This window comes from Perca fluviatilis, chromosome 12, assembly GCF_010015445.1.
Source record: "Perca fluviatilis chromosome 12, GENO_Pfluv_1.0, whole genome shotgun sequence".
Taxonomy (NCBI): domain Eukaryota; kingdom Metazoa; phylum Chordata; class Actinopteri; order Perciformes; family Percidae; genus Perca; species Perca fluviatilis.
The window spans coordinates 27,221,393-27,241,384 of NC_053123.1; the positions used below are offsets into that span (position 1 = coordinate 27,221,393).

General features: G+C 41.7%; 1 protein-coding gene across 1 annotated transcript in view; it reads right to left on the reverse strand.

Annotated features, from left to right (window-relative positions):
- The window catches only part of man1a2 (mannosidase, alpha, class 1A, member 2), a 139,778-nt gene that overhangs the window by 37,966 nt on the left and 81,820 nt on the right, over positions 1 to 19,992 (reverse strand). Inside the window, exon 6 of the mRNA XM_039817834.1 lies at positions 2,265 to 2,359. Within this exon, the coding sequence (XP_039673768.1) occupies positions 2,265 to 2,359 (95 nt within the window). The remainder of the gene's footprint in view (positions 1 to 2,264; positions 2,360 to 19,992) is intronic.

Sequence of the window (19,992 nt, forward strand, 5' to 3'; positions counted from 1 at the left end):
AAAATGTGTAACTTGTAAATAATCTGGTTTGGTCACGGATTTACATATCACAGCAGCCTAAATACGCCTTAAAATGCAAAAGTAATTCTCTCTAAATGCAAGACCTTTTCACAGGTGCGCTTTTCAAAGCAAGGACTCCGCTTCATTTTTTATAACACTAACAAACCAGAAAATCTACTTTTTATTCTAGTGAAACACAGCAACGCGGTGTTGGTGTTGGATAGATGGCTGCCTGTGCAACAGGTTCACCACCAGTTCAGGAGTTTGTCCATATGTGACACAGGAGGCGTCTGGAACTGCTTCAATTTTACATGAGTGCATGTAACATTAATGGGTTGCTACGTATGTGTGTGTGCGGAGGAAGTGGTGCATTTGTCTGAACAAGCTCAAAAAGGGACACGTTGGTTATTATACCTGCAAACTCAGAAGGGCTGAAAAAGGTGACACATGTCTCCCCCCCGGAGAAGAAAATAAAGGGAAAAGACAACACTTTCCCGGTGCTAAAACGATAATTTTAAAACGGTATATATTAAAAAAGGAGTACAAAACGACAGTCTGAAACATTAAAGAACGGCTTTTTTATTGCTAAGGCCACAGGGTCAAAATTAAATGATTTATTAAAAATGTAATAACCTATAACAATAACTTATTTCACCAGTAAACTCCTGTTAAACGACAAAAACAACCACTGGATGGGAAAAGGGTATTTTACAATAACTTTTTCTAACCAGCATGAGGCTGGCGAGGCGAGTTTCAAGTGAACGCAACATCTGTGTTGTTTTTCTGACAACAGCAGCTGCACACTGTCATACGTTCCTCTACTACAGTGAAATACAGACAAACTTTTACACCGTTTAGCTGTCATCATTTTAACCGTGTTTATTCCAGCTGCTAGCTAACGGTAGGCTAACGTTAACACTACACTTGGCAGCAGGTAACTAGCGTGACATGCGGCAATGTTTAGGTTGCCTCTAACGTCCGTTTCGGAGCATCAGAGAGAAGCGCAGGCATTTCAGTGGCACCTAAATAAGGCACCGAAATCCGCATTGCAATTCGGTCCGGTAGATAACGGTCGTTACGGCACCGGTGCTGTATTAGCACCGGGTCTAAAAACTCTTCGGATCTACACGATTCACGTGGATGACATTTTCCCAATTCAAAACGGCGATTTTCGCCAAAAAGCGACTAGTTTGCAGGTATGGTTATACGTGTGCGTTTAGATTAAAGCAACACTAGAGAACTTTACCCACTTCAGTCCCCCTACAGGTTGGAAGCGGAACTGTCCATTACAACAGCATTAATGGACAACTCCGCTTCCAACCTGTAGGGGGACCGAAGCGGGAAAAGTGCTCTAGTGTTGCTTTAACTTTCTGTGTGTACAATTATTCCTAGGGGCATTGGCATATACTATATGACCATGTGTAACCATTTTTATTATCTCGAGAAAAGGAGACCCTCTCCTGTACAAGGACGCAATGCATATAACATTACACACAGGCGCGCACTACAGGTTTCTATAAATTTAATTTAACACTTCATTAAGACTCTTTTGCGGCCTGTTTAAAGAAAAATTCACCCCTACAACTTAAAGCCATACTCTCACACACAGATATGTTATATTATGTTATTCAAACCAATTCAAATCCTTTAAAAGTTAAAATTGAGTGAAGCTGCATTGGGAGTAACAAAATGATGTTATGTAATGATAATGATGTAGGTGTAAGTACAGTTTTTACAAACCCACAGAGTAAAACAACTGAGTGGGTAGACTGAACTTTAAAATCGAAAGACATTTCACAAATTGAGTTGTGGCAGTATTAATGCGCAGTATAGTAAAATGAAGAATGCATTTGTCAAGCGTCTTTGAGTACCGAACATTTGTGAAGCAGATGTAAATGTTTTGCATAATGCACAAACCAAGTTCTGTATTAACACAAAAGAGGGGAAAACACAAATAAAACTGGTGGGGGGGTGGAACTATCGACAAAAGAAAGACATTTCAATACTTTTGGAGACGATAATACAGCATTAATCAATCCTTTTATAATTACAATACAAGGTGATATAATGTCAGTGTTGTGTTCACAGCTAGTCTTCGCTGCAGCTGCTGCAGGTTTACATTTAATAAGCTACATATAGTGAGACATTCTTCAGTGTTAGTTTCAGGCTGCGCGGTAAACTGTCAGTGATTTTGAGTGGCACATTTCACTTCATATTCATCTCAGGTAAGCTACTGGATGAAGGGGAGTGGCAGTGTCACTGACCTCTTAAGGTTGACCATGGCCCAGGGGATTCCTGTGGGGGTGTTGAAGGCAGGAAGCAGCTTCTCTGCTAGCTGGACCGCCTTCAGCTTGAATACCTGGAGGGGGAGAGGGAGAGAGAGTTAACTGTAACATTGGTTAACTCTCCATCTTATTATGTTCACTTGAAACATTCTCCAGTCCATCAACCTTCCCTGCTAAATATTCTTCTCACAGCTGACAGGTACGAGCATAAAACAACTGCCAACCACCAAAACAAATGCAGGATGAAGGCAAATACGGCAGATTGAGATGTCAGGAGACAAACGATTGCTAAATGATGGCCCCGGAGTGTCGGAGCGGAACAGATTTATGGAGGAGACTGGCAGACTAATATACGCAAAACCTCCCTTCAAACTGTGCTGCAGTGATATGAAATGTTGCAGAATACCACTGAGATGTCTAGAAGAAAAGCTTGGAGGTCAAACTGCAGCGGGTGAGACACAAAGGTACACAGTCAAGAGTTGGGTTTCTATTATCATGATTGCCGTCTAATTTATACACACTGATGGGGAGAAATGGACATGTGTTCCTTTTGAGATTACACAACTTCTTGCACTCGTCTGACAGATGAAGGCTCAGGAAGAGCTGCTGCAGCCCTTGTTCTTTTCTCAGCATGCCAATCAAAGAGATAAAAGCAAACTAAGGCTATTCTGCGGCTGAACTCACTGCATACAAGCATGTGCTGAAAGCTGAAAATGTAACTGAGCTGGTGTTCAAGAAGACAGAAAAGTCATGATACGATTCAAGACAAACAGCAAATGACTTACTTACTTATGACTGACTTAGTTTTATTAATCTTAATGTTGCTTCCTAAAACTGAGGCTGCCCTACAAGAGGACAGGTGTTCAGACTCCATGACTAGTCATGGGTAATTCATTTTCTCACAGCCCAATCAGAGAACAACATTTTCCTTATTATCCTTTGCTTGAAAATACTCAATTTATTAACAATGTTTTATTCAAGCTGGATTTTCATTTGACGGACACCTGTAGAGTGTAACAACCCACACAAATATTCACACAAAGGTGTCACATTTATGTCTAAACAAAACATGAAAGCTTATTTACAAAAATCTATTCAGAGCAAGAATAGCAAACCTCAATGAACATAAGCTAGAAATTCACAGCAAGTCGTGGACTGTACGAGCAGCATTCTGGTTTTTGATAGTTGACAAGCACACGTAAAGTAAAAACATGGCATTCATGAACCGTGTGCTGTAAAAATGATCTTCATCCAATTAAAACAACTAACCGAGAGACAAAAATAGAGCTGACAAAGACAGACACCAAACGGACATTGGTCACTTGCTATGGTGTCAACCTAAATACTTATGGTAAAATACCACCTAATGTTTAATCTTCTCCTTGCGCCAGTATTTTAGTAGTACAAAGTGGCGATATAAACCGACGTGTATCATTTTTGACATCATAACAATGCTTCTGCTTAGAAAAGTCAACAAAGAGAAACACAATGTTTTACTTTGTCTTGTTGCAGCAAATAAAGTTTAAGTGCACTGTGGGACAGGACTGTGGTCACGTATGAAAACGTTTTTGTCAATTACTGCTAAGCCAATATTCTATCAAACATCTGCTGCACTAGTGGTGGTGCTCTCTTCCTGACAAATCCATGGTACATGCGAACTGGTTGAGGGACGATGCCATTTGGTATTACAAATCCAGTTTGACTGAACAATGTTCAAGAAAAGGCTGTCTACAGTCTTAATACCTACATTTTGATCCAGGTTGTCTGAAAAGTCGAGAAGAATAAACACTGACAAGCAAACAGCTCAAGACTTTCAGTCCCTGCCTTTTTAAGATGCTCGATTTCCAGTTTTGCAACCTAGATTTTAATTCTGTAAGACAGTAGTGGAATAAATGGACGAATAGGGAGTTATACAACTGGCAGACAGCAACCAGGCAAAGCAGAGCCAAAGAGAAAGTACTTAGACACGGGGCAGACGGAGGCTGATTCGTCAACACAATCTGTCAGGGCTGAGCAGTTTTATAGAGAGACCAAATCTATGGAAAATTCCTGCTGTCTCGCAAAGTAAGCAATAACACATGCTGGTGTTTGTAGAATACTTAAGCAGCCAGTGGGACATCTTACAAAGGACTTGGAGGTCAAACTGTGGAGTTAAACATGGGACAAATAGACACAGACAATGGGAGGGAGAGAGAGAACAATGCAGTCAAATGAGGAGGATATGAAGCGCCTGCATGGGAAAGGAGAAGTATTAGTGAGCAGGACGAGAGAGGATCAAAAAGACTAAAGGTGCCTTTCCATCCACTTCATTTTCAATTTGCGCATTAAAAAAACCTGAGTGGAAATGCCGAAAATTAGGGGAAAAAGCAAACTCTGAACTAATCATGACCTACATGAAGCTTTAAATACTTAAAGGAGAATTCCGGTCAATTTCAACACGTAGCTCTGTTGTTTGTAAATTTGGAGTGCTGTCAGTAGCGACAGTGAATCAGACTGCAGGAGATGTGAAAGAAATGCATAAAAGTTCTGCTAATTCAGCTCCGTTTAGTTCCGGTGTTGAGACTGCAAGACGACTGCTTCGGGTTCTACAAAGTACAACACCGAAAAGAGATAGAAAAATATTTATTAATTAAATGATTAAATAAGGTAGTGTCTCCAAACTTACCTTGATTATAACTTGTCTCCTGCTAGTTATACTACAGCACTTTTAAAAAATAAGCATATGCCTATTTTTGAAACTATTTTTGTATCTCTTTTCGGTGTTGTAGTTTGTAGACGGTCCCTAAGTCTTGCCGTCTCAACACCGGAACTAAACGGAGCTGAATTACAATCTTTTTTTACATCTACTGCAGTCAGATTCACTACTCGGAAGGAATCACTTCACATGGGTAGGCACTTGTAATGACATCTCGAACATGTTAAGAGGCTAAAAGCACGTTTTAAAACTTGCCTGGTTTCAGCCTCCTGGGTGCTAACACTAGCAGGAGGATAACACGGTGTAGGCAACACCAATTGTTTTCGTTTTTCTCGCTACTGACACCACTCCAAATTTACAAACAGAGCTACGTGTGAAAAATGGCAGCAGACGAAAACATCAAGTCTGTGTTGAGCGATGAGGAGACTGTAACCTTCCCTCAAATGAATAGGCTACATGAAAAACGAGGATACAACAAAATATATAGTTTTCATACAGACTTTTGTATACATTATATATTCTAGTGTATTATCATAATTTGTTTAGCATGTGCAAATATTTTTTTTTACCTCAACCTCAAACCAGATAAAGACTTGCGCCCCCCCTGGGGGTGCCCGGACCCCAGGTTGGGAACCACTGGAGAATTAGCATCACCATCTACTTATCTTGAACTCCTAATATTTGCCTAACGGTAGTGAATGAAAACGGCCGATTTCCTGACTTTTTTTTTTTTAGCTACATTTGGATGGGAACATGGTTATAATCGATCCCTGATGTTAATGCATTTAGGCCATGATCGGTACGCAAGTTTAAATAAATGAGTTATCCTTTATGGTAAAAGAAGATCACTGCCAGATACTTAACAAGACACCAGCCTCTCATGGCTTCACCTTAGACTGACAATGTCTATATAGGGATTTTAAGAAGGCATCTATTTGGTGTGTGTGTGTGTGTGTGTGTGTGTGTGTGTGTGTGTGTGTGTGTGTGTGTGTGTGTGTGTGTGTGTGTGTGTGTGTGTGTGTGTGTGTAGGATTATGGTATGTGTAAGGTCATGTCTGTCCAGTCATCAAAAAAAAAAACTCCACCGATTTGTGATCCGTGGCCTGTCTGCTGGCCGCACAGAGGCTCTAAACAAACTCCATTGCCTTTTATTGGCAACCCTGCTGCAGATGTCATCAAGCGGAGACAGGAGCCAAACGACCCAACAGAGGCGACGGCCAGCCGCCCTCACATATACAACTGTACACTTTATGATAGTCATCTTCCTCCACTGCTGTCATATACAGGCAGAGATAAAAGACGAGGCTGCTCTCAGGGAAAAGCAACCAGGCCTTCTAAAGAAAGAAAGGATGTTACTGTTGATTGTGAAAGGAAGTGAACCTGCTGAGAGACGAAGAGGAAGATAGAGTCTGCTTAATTAGTGCCTGAACATTTTACTTATCTTTTTTTATATATATTACTATGGATATTATCACACTTCAGACAAGTGGTGCTCTGACTGTTTTCACTTGTGTAGCCGAATTTTGTGTTCAGCATCTGCAGTGAACAGACTTAAGAGGATATGCAACAACATGCTGAAAGCTACACCACATAAATGCAGGTACATTTTAAGTTTGACTACCAACCAGCTCCCTTGTAAGTAACCAGGCACGGTTGGTAAGTGGTATTCTTTTAGACAAACTAAATCTAACTAACAACTAGACATGAGCAGATATGAGTATACCTATGTAACGGTGTACCAAACATGAATAATTATTTTTGTAGCACAGAGTAACTGTCGAGTACCGAAATGACATCAATTGTCTGGTCAGATTTATAATGTTGTTTATTTAATCTTTGATCAGATAGTTCCTGATTTCCTGAGTCTGCTAATCTAGAGAAAGATCGTTGATATTTGAAATCTACACCCAAACAAATCAAGCTCATTCAGAGCGTTAGCATGTGCCAGATTTACCGTACCTCTCTCTCCCACTGCTTTTCTCTTTATATATCAATGGCCTTTCCCCTGTTGTATGCACGGAACCTTGTTTGTTTCCGTTTTACAGAGCCAGGGCTGTGTATGAACTGTGTATTTTTTTTCAGCGCACACACAGAACAGACAGCTAGCAGACCATACGGAGATAATCGCTGAATTTGGCAAAAAGTATATTGGATTACAATCACAGACTCCATCTTTAAATTAACATTTTGTTTATTTTTTACTACATTATTTAGGTAAAGTTCTTGTATGGCTCTTGATATTTCTCAAAGTATGGCATCAAAACAGACTTTTTGTTGGTAATGAGAACAGAAACTCAAGTTGATAAAATTCAGAGGGAGAAAAAAAAAAGTGTCTCATTAGGACTTGCAGAAAAAGAAATATTTCAAAATTCAATGTTACTCCAAATGTGATATTCTGGTTGCAGCTACAGGTTTGTTACAGAAATAATAATAATAATAATTTCAAAAAAGCCTCAAGATCAGGCATGGGCTACCATCAAACCGGCTGGGGAGGGATTTGGCACTCAGTAGTTCCTTGAGCAAATCATAACTTTGCATTTTTCTATTGAATGAAAGTTATTCAACCTTCCCTTAGACGGTCTGTCCTTTTCTACCAATGACTACTGAATTGGTCAATGCTCCACCACACATCTCTGCAGCAGAATAACCACAAGGCCCATGTGCATCTACCCGGTTGACATCATATTTATTGTAGCAAGAAGACAGGATTACGATATTGAGAACTTTGAGGTAAAAAAATATATATATATAGGAGGATGAGCCCAGACACTTTGTTGTCTGGCGTTCCCTAACTTTTATCATTCTCCCACCAGGTCATTACAGCTTTAGTGTTCAGCCTTTTAAAATGTATCACAGGACACTTCAAAATCGATCACTGAAGGATTTACTCTCTCAGTGAAGACACACACACACACACACACACACACACACACACACACACACACACACACACACACACACACACACACACACACACACACACACACACACACACACACACACACACACACACACACACACACACACACACACACACAGAGATTTGGGAAACAACACAAGGTTAGGCAATACATTTGGTGTGACAGACAGCACACAAACATCACATGGCTGGGATGATATTATCAGCCAATTTTGACTAATCACAGAAGTATCGTATGAGCGTATACGCCAAAACATAGTTTGTCCACCAGAGAGTGACGACAAGCTTATTTTTTGATTACTCTGACGAGCACATTTAACGAATGTTTATCAAAAGTTGTTGTTATGAGTTTGTTAACTGAATATCCAGCCAAAATATAAGATATAATTTCCGGTATTTGTCTAAAAATCCTGTATCCATTGAGTCCTTATACTTCCATACACATCTCTTTTCCTTCTTCTCTTTCTCAATTTCTCCTCTGCCTGTTCCCACTTATCTCTCTTTTCTTTAATCAACCATGTCCTATCTCTCTTTCAACACTCTCCCCATCACATCTAATTTCTGTTCTCTTCTTCCTATTAATCTTTTTTGCATTCTCTCCCTCTTTCAGGATTAGTAGTGCCCCGAGGCCGCTGAGTTGTTTGTTTCCATGGGCCAAATTCCCAGACAGCAGATTTAGAGTACAGCAGGGAAGGGTGAGGGGGTTGGGGGGGGGTGAGACAGGCTGGTGTTGTGGCCCTCATGGTGAATGACGTTAACACTGCCAGTGTGAGGGGTTTGACTCCTATTGGGATCAGCTGTGCTAAAACATGCGTGCGATGGTCCCGTCAGGAGCTTTTGGATGAAAATTGTCTGCCAAATGACACATCAATGTTACGTTCCCAGGGACAGAGAGAGCTGTAATCCGCCACTCAAACACGTCCTAAACTCAGCCAATGATCCAGTTATTACACATGAGGATATCATTTGTAAGCTGTGAGCAGCTGGGAGAAACTGAAATCGCTGTAAAGCTAAGAAAGCGCTGATAGATAGGAGTCTAGACAGGAACACAATAAACAGAGTGTGTGCAAGTACAAAAAGGCACATATGGAAATGACAAAAACACAAACACAAGAAGCCAATTGTAAACTGTATTGGATTTTGAATTTAAAAAGGTAAATGTAGATCTTCTCTCAACGCATGCTCACATTATGTTTATACACAGACATCCTGAACTGCCAACTCAATCCTGTCAACAGTGTTTTAGGTGTTCTTTGTATTTAAGCTTGTATAATAAGATTTTTTGTGTGTATGCTTTAACTCTCCATCTGAAGAAACAATGTATTGGTATAACAACCCTGGGAAGATAAAGCCCTTATTGGTTTCTTTTGCAAAATATCTACATATAACACTAATTTACGTATGTTCTACCATACAATAAGTACAGGTAATATTAATAATTCTAATAATATTTCACTAACTTAGTCTCTCCTGACGGAAAAGTCTCCATAACAAATGTACTGTGTGAAAAGAACTAAATTATGTCACAAGATCAACATTTTTCACACTGCTATGAACAATCTGTTAATACATTAAAACACACACACACACACACACACACACACACACACACACACACACACACACACACACACACACACACACACACACACACACACACACACACACACACACACACACACACACACACACACACACACACACACACACACAAAGTCTCTGGTGTAAGCAGTGGGCCACTGTTGACATGTAATGGAGCCTCCTAAAGGGATTAAGGGGTAAACTGTGAAATGTGCTGAATGCGCCTGCTTAGTAAGAAGGGCCCTGAGGGCAAGCAGGAGAGGCAGGATTAAGTCACCCGCTATGCGTGTGTGTGTGGTTACTGTCATTTCCTTACTTTGTCATGCCACTTCGCCATCAGCTGATCCATTTGCTCATATTGTTTAGCACACAGTGGGGCTGCATCAAAGGCAGGCAGCACAAAGATGAGCTGCCATGGGGACCATCATCAAATTAGCTCTACGATTCCTGCATTTGTTGCCATTGAACCGTAGCACACCGACTGCTGTCAGCTTTACATTAAGCATTAATGGAAATGGTCCACTTGTGAAGTCTTGAAAAGGATACGACTGCCTTAAGCGTCCAAACTCTGGAATATATGTGGCTCGTTGTTCTGCTGCACTCACCTGATGTGCTTATACTGCATACGTCCTAGACTATCCTTTCTTGAATGTTACTGTCTTTACCACTGAGGACAGCTGAAGATGGAAAAAAAAAGCGGAATGTTTTTCAATGCAAGAAAACATTAACGCTATAGTGGGGAACTATTTTATATTAATGAACGGCAGTTACAATCAAACCACTGCCAAATGAGTTGATACAAAGCTAATTAAGCTCCACAAAACTCTCTGTATTTCTCAGCATGGCTAGGTTGTCCGGCGCAGCAGCTCGAGTGATGCGTTTTACGTCACCGCTGAGGAAGGACAACAGCAGCGTTCAGCTTCGGCGACAAAGAGGACATAAACATTACACGAAAATGACCTCTCTGATTGGACTGGTTAAACGCTACTAGTAACAGTGTGGTGGAGGGGTAAGGGGTGGTGCGCGATCACCGAAGGCTTGTATCCTGTGGGTGCTCAGACAGGGTTTTTATCATTACTTAGAATTCCTCATGGGGGCGACAGAGACTATGCACTATAGCTTTAAGACAAATTAAAATGTGGGACAGCCACTAAAGTAAAAAGCAGGACATCTAGAGTACTTGCAATTGGATGTTCTGATTACATGGTGTTGAGTTTTTTGGAGGGAAGTCCAGCAATTCTTGAGCAACTGAAAAGTGGAACTTTTTTTTTTTTTTTAATGAACTACCGCATACATCTCCATGCGTTCACTATTAAAAAAAACAAATCTTTTCCTTCATATCCCACTCTACATCATTCTCATCTTACCCTGATTAACTTATCTCTTCTTTTTCCTGTTCTCAGTGCATGCTCCATTTCCCCACATCTTTCTGCTTGTCATTTCCATTATAAAAATCTCTCACTCTTTTCCTGTCCTCACCCCACTTTACATCCATTTCCGTCTCTTCGCCACACCTCTCTGACTTAATCTCATTTGGAATGTCTTTTGCCCCCTCCGTCCTTCCAACTCCTCTCCCTATTTGACTTTTGCAACGTGGTTGAATCAGACTATTACATTTTGGTGTTGGATAGATGCCATGTAATTCCCTCCCCGGTTAGTATGGGCATGGTAAGGCATTTGTTTGCAGAGCGGAATTCATAAAGCTGTGATGAAATTCAAATTTCTCTCCTGTTTGTTACACCATCTTTTCCCTCGTTCACTCAGTGTGTGCGTGTGTGTGTGTGTGTGTGTCTGCCCGCTGTTACTAAGCACATCATCTCAGCAATATCTGCAAAGGGGAAAAGGACTCCAACGGGAAGCTAGACGACTGTTGCTAGAAACCACTGGGGTGGCCTCAATATGTGCTGCTCTCTTACTTGCCCATCTCATGTCCTGTCTCATATACAAAGACTTTGTACAAAATACTGTCAATTTACCTTTTTAGCAATCTATCAATAGTTGGATACATTCTTCACACTGCACCGTAACAGCAAGCATTGCCAGTGAGACTTAACAGAACCAGGACACTCTCATTACACTCAATGAGGATGTCCTAACGAGCTGCAAGCATCAGGGAACAATGCAGAGGTCCTTCTTTCCCCAAGCATTACCAGACAACCTCTTTCTATTTTTGTGCATCAGCTACTCCCACACTCAATGCTCAAAACTAGTGAATGAGGAGTCTATTTGTCTACACTTTGGCATTGCACACAAACCTGCCAGACCCTGAGTGAAAAGCCTGTGTTGCTGTTGGACCCAGTGACAGTGTTGTAATTATTCTACATTTATTCGACTTGCTTTCCTTTCCCCAGAGAATTTACCTCCTCCTGACACGTTTGCACCATCTCAAATTTGTTTGGGCTGCATCTCTAAAATGTAGCACTGCCAGCCAATCCCTTACTCTTTCCCTTTTATCCCATGTGTGTCTCCCTGACTTCCTGCTGGGCAGCGGCGTAGTGGCAGTCAGTCAGAGGGAGTGCGATGCCCTGAATTTGTTTGACGGGTTCAATGTTTGACAAAAAATGCGAGGGAATCAAATGCTCTCTGGCGAGATCAAAGAGACGGGCCAGGGTAGATACTGCAGTCATATCAATCCCTGGACAGCAGACAGCTGAGCTCTATATCACAGTGCAGACAGACAGAGAGTGAGGGGGGGGGAAACAGGCAAAGTGTAGGGTAATGAAAGAGATACAGGGACAGAATTGAAACATGAAGGAGCAAGACTGACACGAATCTGAGGGAAGGAGCGAGAGAAAAACACAGGACGTCTTCGGAGAGAGGCTTCAAATCACAATTCTCGGTGGCAGAAACAAAAGGCGTGTAAACAGACTTGTTATTTTCTTGCCATTTATCACAAGACTTTTTGCCTTCCTTCATCATGTCTCTCTCGCGCTTTGCCTTCCCTTTCCCTTTATCTCTTGCAGTCCCCAAACTAACTTTCTCCCTCGCCTCTGCTTCCCATTTATTTTCCATGCTCTCTTCCCTCCTTGGCCGCTGAAGTCTTTCTCTCTGCTCTACTCTTTTCTGATTATCCTTATCCTTCACCCATCACTATCATTATCTCTGCCCCCCCTTTCTCTTTACCACCCTCCTCTTCATTTGCTGTTCCATTTCTGTCATGCTCTGCCTATCTCTTTATCTCCTTCCCTCCCTCCCTCCCTCCCTCCTTCCTTACTTCCACAGGGCAGTTGTTCTGTAGTGTTTATGCCTGTGGAGTCTGCAGCTTTTCTTTTAGATGCCGTCATCTCATTATCCTACATTACAGGGCTGCGCTTGCTCCCCTGACCTTCTCCCCTTTCCTCAAGTCATCATTGTGGTTCCAGTTGCTCTCCCTTTTTTTTTTTTTTTTTTTTTTAAAGGAACAATGAGAAAAGGCTTTTTTTTCCTCCTCACATGCATAATGCATGTTTGGCAGGAAAAAAGAAAACTTGGGGCCACATAGAGGAAAGACATAGTATATAGTCCTTTGTACACTTGAATCTTGTATCTTAAATTAGTAAATAGATGGTGCTGGCCTTGGACTAAGGAAATCCTGTCAGGTGTAATTCATTGATTGCATATTATATATAACACATTATACTGTAGAGGTGTCTGTCAGTCATCTTGGTACTCAAAAGCTTGGGGTTAATGTCAAATGCAAGAGCCAAATGCACTGAGCATTCTTTTTGGCATGGCACCTCATCTGGACCTTTTCAAACCCAAAATCCAAGAGCCGGTTTTATTAGAAATAGCTTTGTTGTGCAAGCTAACAGCTGCTAAAGCACAAAGTCAAAGTTTCTGTTTCTAAACGTTTTAAAACACACATAATACAATGAATTCCGTAAAAATTCCAGTTTTGTGTTAAGCTAGGATAACGTGCTCAGGACCCACTGACTGTACAGTATTAGCTTCAGAGATTAAAATGATAATCATCTTCTTATCAAACTATTAGAAAAACAGCAAACAAGCATATTTCCCAAAATATTGGCGTGGTAGTTTATTAGTTGCAAGTACCGTTTATTTAATTGGGTATGCCATTAGTGAAATATGGCCCGTTGTAGCAATGGATACCAAACATAGCATAAATGGGGGCGCCCTAGTAGCTCGCCTGGTAGAGCGTGCGCCCCATGTACCAAGGCTCTGTCCTTGCTGCAGCGGCCATGGGTACCGTGGCCCTTTGCTGCTTGTCATCCCCCCCTCTATCCCCCTTAATCTTAATCTGTCCTATCAAATAAAGACAATAAAAACCCCAAAATGAATCTTTAAGGAGAAAAAAAAAAAATGCAGAGAGGGAGACTCGACTACTACGGTTTCTCTAACACAAGAGTGACACGTGTACAGTACCATACTACAATCCACTTCATCGACGCAGGTAGCATGCATACTCGCCTGCAGACAGGACATTCTGCTAAAGCCTACAGTCCTCGGAGCTTTACCATCCCATGTGTTGTAACAACCACAGAAAACACCAATCAAATGTAGCTGTACTGTGACTCCAACTGCTAAGTTTCTGGATATAAAAAAAAGGAAGGTAAACACACCAGTGGGCTAATGAGCTGCAGGCTTTGGTAGAACAAACTCAAGAAAGACACCACACGCCAAAATAGCTGCAAGAACAAAAGGCGGACAAAACACTGTTGGAGCTGTTATTCTTTCTTTTGTGATACGTTTTTCTACCTGCCAGTAAAAGAAGCTGATGACTTTGGGCGCCCGGTGGCTCAGTTGGTAGAGCGGGCGCCCATGTATAGAGGTTTACTCCTCAACACAGCGGGCCCGTGTACGACTCAGACCTGCGGCCCTTTGCTGCATGTCATTTCCCCTCTCTCTCTCCCCCCTTTTCCCCTTTCATTTATTCAGCTGTCCTGTCAATAAAGGCCTAAAAATCCCCCCCCCCCCCAAAAAAAATATTCTAGAAAAAAAGCAAAAAAGAAAAGCTGAGGACTTTGTAGATTAATCAGTCATGTTATCCTCAAGCTCATCTTCTTGCTGTAAATGGAGGACTAAATCAACAATACAGGTTTTTCTTTTTTTTTTTTTTTCAACATCTTAACTGCTCAAGTTTACATTTACCGCACATTATCCAGAGAGACTTGCGACATGTGCAACATTTGAAAAAACGCCGGAAATAGAAAGGTTGCTACTCTAACAGGGGTAACAGTGGGGTAAAAGACCAGAGGCCATGATATACAAACAAGTGCAAAGGAAGGAAAAGGACATGCAGTAATAGAATTATCAAGGGAAAAAAGGGCAGAGCTGGAGAGCAACATCAGTGAGATGAGAAGCTCCAAACAAGACGAGGAAGAGAGACATTCACTGTTTTTTTAAGATTACAGGAGGTACAAGATTAAAGGCAAGGGTGTGAGAGCAGAGATGTACTGAAGAGATGAGCTAAAGTAAAGAAAAAAGAACAAAAGTGGGACAAGTGGAAAGTAAGTGAAAAAAGATGAAAGCAGGAGGAAAAGGATTAGGTTGGGTGGGTTGAGAAGAGTGGATTTTTAGAAAGAAAGATACTAAATGTCGCAATTTAGAGAGAAAAGGAGAGAGAAGAGAAAAGTGTGAAGTGCAGAAGCAAAGAGACCGAAAGCTGAGGAACAGATGGAGCAAAGAAACACATTAGGAAAGAACTTAGGGAATGCTTTGGAGATAAAGGAGTAAAGAGGAAAAGACAAAGAGGAGAAAATAAAAATAGGGGAATTCGGAGAAAGGAAAATGAATAAAAAGGACAGATGACAATGGAGAAGAGAATGAGGAGAAGGCACAATAGAAAAATGAAGGACATAAGGACAAAAGAACAAAGGGATGAGGAGAAAGATGATTAAAACAAAGAAAAGAGGGAGAAAAGAGGAATAAGGAGAGCGAGAGAGAGAGAGCGAGAGAGAGAAACACAAGATAATAAGCACAGATAAGAGGAAATGAAGGAGGAGAGGGCAAGATGGACAAATCAGGAAGAAGGGAGATAGGGGGAGGAAATAAAAATGAATAAATTGGAGAAGTGGCAGCATGGAGATGAGTGAAAAGAGGAGATGAACAGTGCAGACAGGTGGCCAGGAGAGCAGAAGTGTGAAAAGAGAGTAGAAGGTGGTGAGGACATCAGAAAAAGAGGTAGAGGCAGAAGGAGAGTAAAAGAATTGAAGCTGCGGACAAACAGAGGAGTAAACACAATCCATCACTGCTGCTCCGCCTCCACTCTCCCAAACCATCTCCTCCTCCTCCTGAATGCTGATCCCCAACTTATTCTCTGAATCACAGTCGCTTTTCTCTTCCTTCTTCTAGGTTTGTCTCATTCACATTCCGCAGTCTGTGTTTTCCTCCTCTGTCTCTCTTTCTCCTTGTATTTGGTCATTATTTGCTGTCGTTTGTCCTTTATTAGTTGGTCTAATAAGAAGATTGTTGCCAATCTTTTATCACTACCATTGTTTTGTCATTTACAGCAGCTTCTGTGAGAGTTGTATATGGATCGGAATATCTGTGCCTAGCCTTACAAGCCAGTCGTACTTGCACTTTTGAAACTCACTGAATGCTGCATAGCCTTCGCTTCTTTTAAATCTTCATAAAGAATTATTCACCTATGTACTGGCTGGAAAATGTGGTTAACAATGTGGTTACAATGATCTAAACTGGTCCTACACTATAAAAAAACGTTCCTTTTCCCAGTTCACTTCAACATTACAGAAGTTTACTCTTGGAAGAGTGACACTTTATTTTATTTCAAATGGCAATTAAGCGCACACTGTAGACAGCATATGAATATGAATACAGAGGCCAATAGTGAAATGTATAGGTAGCGTCTCCATTGAACATCAGCTCCCTCGTCAAAAAGCCTCAGCAGAGGACGTACTTCCTGCTCAAGAAGTTCAACCTGCCAAAGGCAATGGTGGTGAACTTGTACACCGCCATCACTGAGTCCATCTTCTAGACTGGGTAAACCCAGCCCCATCTGCTGGCGATTTGATTTCGCCCTGCAGCTCAGGCTGGAAACCTGTACGTTTATCTATCCTGATTCTGTTACAATTTTGCGGGGACCAATCACAAACTGGCTTATCCACCTGGCTGCGCTATTGGCGGGTTTAACACGACGGCGATGGAGAAGAGAAGCGACCAAGCAGCTTCTTGTTTACGTTCGGCCACCGAAGCGCGGCAACCCAGTTGATGCCGCTGTCGCTGCTACGTCACCCGGAACGTTGGTCTGATTGGTTGAAGGACTATCCGATTGCGTACAGTCATTTGAACTGTGCCCGTTGATCACGCCTCTTGCGCAGTAGAAAATACGGAGCAGACTCCCCAGGCTAATGTTCAATCTTAAAAGACTGAGCTTGGCCTGGTGATAGCCACACTATCCATCCTCACCTTCTCCATCACAATCTGGTACGCTGCTGCCACTGACAAGGACAAGGGAAGACTATCATTTGCTCCGCTGAGAAGGTGGCTGGCTGCAATCTGCCGTCTCTTCAGGACCTGGAGGCGGCCACGAAAGATTGTAGCCGATCCTTCTCACCCCGGACAGAAACAGTTTGAACCCTCCCCTCTGGCAGGAGGATGCGGTCCATCAGGACCAAAACCTCCCGTCACAAAAACGGTTCCGCCACTGCGAGCTGGCCTCATCAACAAGGCCCGGACTCTCATCCTAAACCACTCCTTACTATGCACTTATACGGCAAACTTTTACATCCCATGGGCAATAATTTGCACATTCCTCCACAACTGCACACATTGAAAATGTTTCCATATGTTATTGTAAATCTTCTTATTTTCATTTTATATTATGTCTTCATAATTTTGCACTGTGTTTATTGTTATGCACCCAGTCCTCACCAAGTCCAATTCCTTGGCAATAAACTGTTTCTGATTCTCCAGCATGGGTCACTTCTGGCCAATTAGCAATGCACTCAAAGTGATGGACCCTAAGTCCAACACAACAAATCCAAATTCTGTCCAGTAATTTGTTGCATTTTGGCTGGGAGGCTAAATCTACTATATACCTACTACCTAAAGCAGTGTTTCTCAAATGGGGGTAGGTGTACCCCTAGGGGTACTTTGGAGGACTGCATGGGGTACGTGACATTTTTTGCTAAATGTTTTTCAGTTACAAGGCTGTAGCTAACTTCTACTGTCTTTTTTTTCCCAAGTTTGTCGCTTTTTTTCAACAGTTTTTGAAGTTTGTCACCTTTTTTTGAAGGTTTTGTCATTTGTTTTGAACTCTTCTTGCCTTTCTTCCTTAATTTTTTCTGCTGTCTTTCTCTTCGAAGTTTTTGTGTCTTTTTTTATTTTTTTTAAGTTTGTCGCCTTTTGGAATTTTTTGTCGCCATAGTGTTGCCTTCCTTCTTTCTACAGTGATTTTTTAAGTTTTTATTACTTTTTTTGAAGTTTGTGTCTCTTTATTTTGGCATTACATTATTGAAAAAAGCTTGAGAACCGCTGACCTAAAGCTATCAGGTCTGCCCTGGTCCTGTCAGGTCCAGTATAATATCACGCAGACCCACTACAAGTCAGACTCGACCTGAAGCTGTGCTGGACATGAGACCTGGAGGACAAGCTTTGGTTTTAGGAGACTCTGTACAGGGGTCTGCTACAGTGACTCTCCGTGGCTGCAGCGGAGTACATTTACATGCACAATAAAACCTCTTATCAAGTTTTAGGAGCACACCATTTCTGTGTTTTGTGCACGTTAACATCAGCCCTTATTCTGGTTCAACTAGCGTCACGTAACAGTCAGCAAAACCACAAGTATGACGCATGCACAGTTTAACGATCTACGCACTAGTGTGCATGTTTATGTACTCGCTGAAGTTAATGAAAACTGTCGATGAAAGGACCAGCAGCAAAGATATTTCTTTTTTCAGAAGCAGGTAAAAGAAAAAAATAACAACTCATTAAAGTTTTGGAGAGATAGGAAAAGCTACAGCAGGGGAAAAATGATCCAATCTAAAAATGATCCAATCGTTATGCTTCATTATTAACAGCTTTTGGCTCCAGGTTGTACAAGATGTAAAAATATATATATAAAAGTAGCATTTTGATCCATGTATTTTTTCCCTTTCATTTTACCCTGCATCCCATCTAACTTTACATCTGTTACATTCTGTTTTTGTGTCCCTCAATCTTTCTTCCTTTGTGGCCTCTGTTTCACTTCCCTCTTCATTTCCCTTTCATGTCATCGGACTCATCTCTCAGTAGTCTTGAGCACTAATGTCTTAATTCAGCTCGGTTTCTTCTCTCGTTTGCTCTACCCACCACTTCCTCCCGTCTCTTTGCAACTCAGCCCCTCCCTTCCTAAAACACAACCCCATTCCTATCGACCTGCTAACACCCAACTGGGAAAGATGCTGATAAACCATGTCTGCAGGGAGTGGGCACTGCTTCATATTCCTGCAGTTACACACAATTCACACTATTTCCCCCAGGGAGCTTTCCAGGAACTCTGAGGGGTTAAGTGCCTTGCTCAAGGACATGTCCAATGAGAGTGAAGAATGAGTCTCACTCGCTTTTCTCCCCCCCCTAGGCCATTCATCATCCTCATTCCCCACTCCCATCTCTTTATCTGTAAGCATCACCTTCACACACCCCCTCCGGCTCATCCTCACTGTCCCGTCCCAGTTGTTCCTCCACCCTCTCCTCCGCTCCCTCCATCGCTGTCTCTCCTCTGAGCCCTCCCATGCTCCATCTCCCTCCTTTCCCACCACACACTGCTTCGATTATCGTTTGAGTGGGCTCTGGTGAATGACTGAGTTTGATTTGGGGGGGGCAGGGGGGGAGAGCAGGAATCGAGCGAGGGGATTGGAGGGAGAGAGTGGAAAATAAGAGTGATACGTTTTACTTGTAAGGCACTTTAGCCTATACAGTTATTCAGAGGGATTTCAAATCTCTGTTCATCAGTTTCAAAAAGCCAACGCACGACCTTTGCATCACTCAGCGTGGTCGGGCAAAAAATTAATGGGTATTTTCTGAAACCATTGAAGCTTTATTCGTGGGAGTAAGCCAAACTTGTAGATTAGATCAGCTTTTTTTTACTGATTTGTATTGCTTTTTCTCCACTCACATATGGCTAATAAGTTCTCTGCTTTGTTATCACCTGACGAGGAGAACATTTATTAAGCTTAGTCGTCTTTGCTTCTGATTTTTAAAGAAAAAAAAAAAATAAGTACAACACTGGAGCTTTTCTGAGAACCAAGAAGACTGTCCACAAAAATCAAACCGTAAATGAATTATGTATTTGCATTTGTTCTCTCATCTTCGTCAGGAAAACCCTGAATAGGTGTACCACAAAAATCCAGAGCCTCTTTTGAACTTCGGGCCAAACCTCTATCATTATTCATTCCTCTCTTAATTAATCAAGACAAACTTTTTCACTTTGATTGGCAGAATATTCCTGTTTCCTAGGAAACACTGTTCAAGTCTGCAATTTCTAATTATAGCTTTTTTTATTTAATAAAGCATGACAGGCAAGAACATGCCTGCTATTATATATTCTGCTTCACTAGTGTGAAATGAAGCTG